The 4,644-nt window shown below is 59.3% G+C and overlaps 1 protein-coding gene across 1 annotated transcript in view; it reads right to left on the bottom strand.

The window, feature by feature from the left end:
- Window positions 1-2,418: 2,418 nt before the first annotated feature.
- The window catches only part of MMRN2 (multimerin 2), a 21,454-nt gene continuing 19,228 nt past the window's right edge, over window positions 2,419-4,644 (bottom strand). Inside the window, 1 exon segment of the mRNA XM_006147754.3 lies at window positions 2,419-3,550. Coding sequence (XP_006147816.3) covers window positions 3,171-3,550 — 380 coding nt within the window. The 3' untranslated portion in view covers window positions 2,419-3,170.

Raw genomic sequence — 4,644 nt, 5'->3', positions numbered from 1 at the left:
GTCGGGATGGCCAAGGGCCTTCTTTCCCCTAACAGCTACCGGCCGTCTGCTGTCAGGAAGGGCGCCCTGCTCCTCCTTGCCAGTGGGGACCCCTGGGCTTCGGGTTGACCCAGACCCGACTGCTGCGTGATCGTCCGGCTGCTCCGGGCCCTCCGAGACCCCGCGTGCTCTGAGCACACCCCCGGCACGGTTGGCGTTCCAGGCTTCCCGTTTATTATTCCACGAGAGAGAGTTCGAGACAGACTCCCAACAGGGCTTGATGCCACGATCCACTCCAGCCTCCGCCTGCCCCCAGAGCGCTTGGGGGTCTCTGGACGCGAACCCGAACCTCCCAGCTGGTCAGCCTCGCAGAGCGCCACGTCCTCGCACTGTGCCGCTGGAAAGGCCAGCGTGGGGAGCTCTGCAGGCCGTGTCCCCTCCACGGAGCCTCCCAGGTCATAGTAAAGGGCCGGGCACGTTCTGACGTCACACTGGTTTGTGGGACACGTCTGCACTGGCCACAGCACGCCACGGTTCAGGCAAGGCCTGCTTGTCATCTGGTGGGCAGCGCCCTGACCGGAGGGGCCATGTGGGATCCGGCTCCCTTAACTGCCAGGCCAGGGAGCCGGACCCAGTCCTGTTTTTTCTGTTTGTTTTTTTGAGAGGATTTTGCCATAGGGCCTGTGCGCTCGCCAGAAAGACACAGAGAGACAGAGACAGAAAGTGAGAAATCACCCTCCAGGGGATTGGTCACGCCGCAATCCCTTCATTCTCCTCTCGGGATCTCGGGCATGCACACACACGCGCCTGGTGTGAGTTTAAGCCACCGGCTCTGAGACTCCAACCGCGGTCAACTACATGGGAGTCCAGTGACAGCCATTACGCCAGCTGCTGGTCTCTCCGATCCTGTATGTTGTGTTGTACAGAAAGCGCCCTTCCGGAGGGCCAGTTCTCCAGGTCTCATCCAGAACCTTCCAGAGCGACTCGTGCCTCTGGCAGCGTTGCCCAACTAGTGCTTTCATTCACAGCCTTCCTCCCGGGCCCCAGGCGTGAGGGCTGGAGCACTTGGGCCTTCCGTGGAGCTGTGTCCGCCCTGCGTACCGTGCGCAGCCCGGCAGAGGACCGTGCTGCCTGGTGCCCTCACGTCACCCCAGGACCGAACCAGCAGCAAGAGGGAGAGAAAGGAGCGCAGCATGGCTTGGCCTGCTGCCGGGGCCGTGCCGGGGCCGACGTGGCCCCCTGCACCCTGCCCTGGGTCAGTGCTGCCGGTGCCAGCTGAGGGAGGGCTGGGGTGGGCACCAGGCTACCTGAGGAGAGAGGTTGGACTCCCCACCTTGCTCTGCAGGAGACAGAGTTGCCTGGCCCAGCCCACCTGGCCTGCAGAGCCTAGGGACACATCAGCCCCAGCCAGTCGCTTGAACTAATGAGCGCTAGAAAACACAGAAGAACGTCTTGGAATCTTGGTAGCTCTGACAACCGACTCATCACCTAGTCATCTCTGCTTTTCTCCATTTTCCTTTGGGGTGTGATCACTGAGCAGACAGGGAAAGTGAGCAAGCACCTCCGGGGGCTGGCCACACCTCAGTCCCTTCTCTCTCCTCTCGGGATTTTGGGCATGTATGCGCTCGCGCCTGGCGTGTATTTCAAGCTGCCGGATCCGGGACTCAGACCATGCAGCCAGCCACGTGGGATCCAGTGCCTTGACCACACCAGTTGCTGGCCACCATTGCTTTTCCATGGAGAAGATAGCGGGTGCGTGCTGTCGGAGGAAACCCCCTGACGGCCGGGGGCTGCTCCCAGCCACATCTTGAGCAGACCCTCGGGACCATGGCTTGCGTGTGCGCGTGCGTGTGTGTTTAGAGATTTTTTGCTATAGGGCACGTGCACTCACCGGAAAGACAGAAAGTGAGAAATCACCCCGCAGGGGAATGGACACGCTGCAACCCCTTCTCCTTCATTCTCCACCCAGCATGAGTTTTTAAGCCACCGGGTCCAGGACTCGAACCATGGTTGACTACGTGGGAGTCGAGCAGCATAACCATTATGTCATCTGCAGGTTCCAAGAACCTAAGGTTTTATTATTTTAATTTATCTAATTTTATTTATTCATCATTTTTTAAAATTTGACCAGAAACACACATACAGAGGAAGAGAGAAAGAGAAAATGAGAAAGTAAGCCATGGGGTCCAGGACTCGAACCGTGGTTGCCCACATGCGAGTGTCCAGTGCCATAACCACCACGCCACCAGCTGGTCCCCGAGCCTAAGGTTTTAAAAACTGCCACCAGAGTGAGGCTCCCAGCCTGACTCGGAACCAGCTGACACTGACCGTGGGTTCGAGTGGGGCCTGGAGCTGTGACAGCCGTGTGCACGCAGGTGGCCTCACTGTGCCGGGTCCCCACCTACTTCATCAGATAGCTCGCTCTCAGCACACACGAGGCAGCGTCAAGGGCTGCTGCTTTATTCTAAGCTGGTCACTTTGAGGGAGGCCTACACAGTCTTCCTGCCCGTCCCAGCACGCCCGGCTCCGTCCCGGCCAGCTCCTGCCCCTGGAACCTCAGGAGTGAGGGCTCGCTTAAGGTCATGCCTGGTGTGGGTCAGCCTCTCCTGTAGGAGGCTAAGAGGACCCAAACACGGAGAGACGAGGACAGATAAATATGAGGAATGATGACCACGAGGTGCTGCTTCGTCCTGTGGGTGACCCGGCCAGCCCCAGCCCCTCTTTCTGCCTGGCGGGGCCTGGCCATGTGCCTTTCTTCTGTTGCCCTGTAGCAGCCGGAGACTGTTCCGTTTGGCTGAAGTGTCACCCCCATCTTAAACATCCTCTGGGAAAGGATGACCGTCTAGCACACAGGCAGGGAGAGGAGGAGGCAGGAGGGAGGTCTGCGTGTGGACGGAGGCTTCCAGCCACAGGAGAGGCCTAAAGCACGGAGCCTGGAGAATCCGAGGAGTGGCGTCGAGCGGCCGGTGCCAGGTAGACCAGGTCTGCCCCACCAGGTCGTGCATGCATTCCAGTCCTCATTACTGGGAAGTCCCCAAGGCCAGTGCACCCGGAGGGAGGCCACTGTACCACACAGTCCCTGTAGAAGGCTCCAGGGAAGAGCTGGACCACTGGCATGTTCCCAGGCCGGGCGCAGCGGGCGAGTCCGAGATGTGCAGTCCAGGACGCCCAGTCTGGGCCGTGCCCAGGGTTCAGGTCTTGAACATCAGGAAGCCCCCGAACGCAGCGCCCGACGGGCTTCTCGTTAGGGACCCCTGGGTTAGCTCGAACCACACTCTCTCCCCTCTCTGCAGCTCCGCCATAGCGAAGGTGGTGACTGTGCTCCCGCCCCTGCACTTACTGGTAGAGACCTGGGTCTGATGGTGACCTCCAAACACCAGCTGCCCTGCACCCCGGCCTGGGCCGAATGCGACGCTCACTGCAAACAGGTAGACGCCACGCTCAGGGGCCTGGAAGTAGCCGTGTTCTGGGAAGTAGCTGCCGCCAATGTTGACAGCCGTGGTGTTGAACTTCACCATCTGCGGGGCATCTGTCCCTTCTGAAAAGCTGGCGTAGAAGGCCACAGGGGAGCCTGAAATACAGGAGGAGAGTCAGTACCCTGGCCCTCCTTCCCTGGCCCCTCACGTTACAAATGGTCACTGTTGGGGACCAGCAGATGGCGTAATGGTTCTGTCGCTGGACTCCCATGTAGCTGACTGTGGTTCAAGTCCTGGACCAGCGACTTAAAACTCACACCAGGCATGTGTGTGTGTGTGCCGTGCCCAAAATCCTGAGAGGAGAATAGAGAGGGATTACAGTGTGGCCATCCCCCCGGGGGGTGATTTTTTGCTTTCTGTCTCTGTCTCAATGGTGAGTGCACACACCCTATAGCAAAAATCTCTCTCTAAAAAAGAGAAACAAAGAAAGGAATGGTCGCCACTGGGTCCAGGGGTGGCTGAGGTGCTGGACTCCCACAGGCTGACCACAGTTGAGTCCCAGACTTGGTGACTTGCTTTCTCACGTTTCCTCTCTCTCTCATTCTGTCCCTCCCTGATCAAATTTAAACAGATAAAGTTATTTACTTAAGGGTGCTAACACCGAGGCCCTCTGGAGTGGTAGAGGGCTCCACCGGATGCCGGGAGAAAGCAGGGAGGAGAGGGGGGCCACCTCCCCTGGCTGACTGCAGTTTTCGAAACGCACGGAGCCCAGGGAGACTGAGGCCCAGGATGGGACGCCCACTGCCCGGGACCACACACCTAGTAAGTTACCAGGGGCGGCGAGACCTTGGCTCTCTGGGCTCTAGGTCCCTCCCTCCCCAACAACCGGAGCGCAGGGATCGGCCTTCAGAGAACCGCAATGCGGTGACAACACAGCGCCAGGCACAGGGGCAGGAGGAGGCAGCCTGGGCACCCACGGCATCACCTGTGGGTGGGTTCACTCTGCAGCTGTCTCTCCAGGAGGAGAGACACACGTGTCTTGGTGAACACAGGCTAGCGAGGGAGTAGCCTGACCCTCGTCATTGTCTTGGGTCTCAGAACCGGGCTCCCAATCCCGTGGTCCCGTGTGGGTTTTGTACACCGTGCCCTCTCGTTCTGACAGATACAGAGAATTGGGGGTTCCCAAAGCTTTGCTGTCCTGTAGGAGTGCTTAAGCAAAGGGAGGTGGGCTCTGCAGTTCCCTGAGCTA

The sequence above is a fragment of the Tupaia chinensis genome, unplaced genomic scaffold (assembly GCF_000334495.1).
Source record: "Tupaia chinensis unplaced genomic scaffold, TupChi_1.0 Scaffold000221_1, whole genome shotgun sequence".
Taxonomy (NCBI): Eukaryota; Metazoa; Chordata; class Mammalia; order Scandentia; family Tupaiidae; genus Tupaia; species Tupaia belangeri.
Note: the sequence above shows the minus strand (reverse complement) of the source record. Positions and strands in the feature narration are given on the sequence as shown.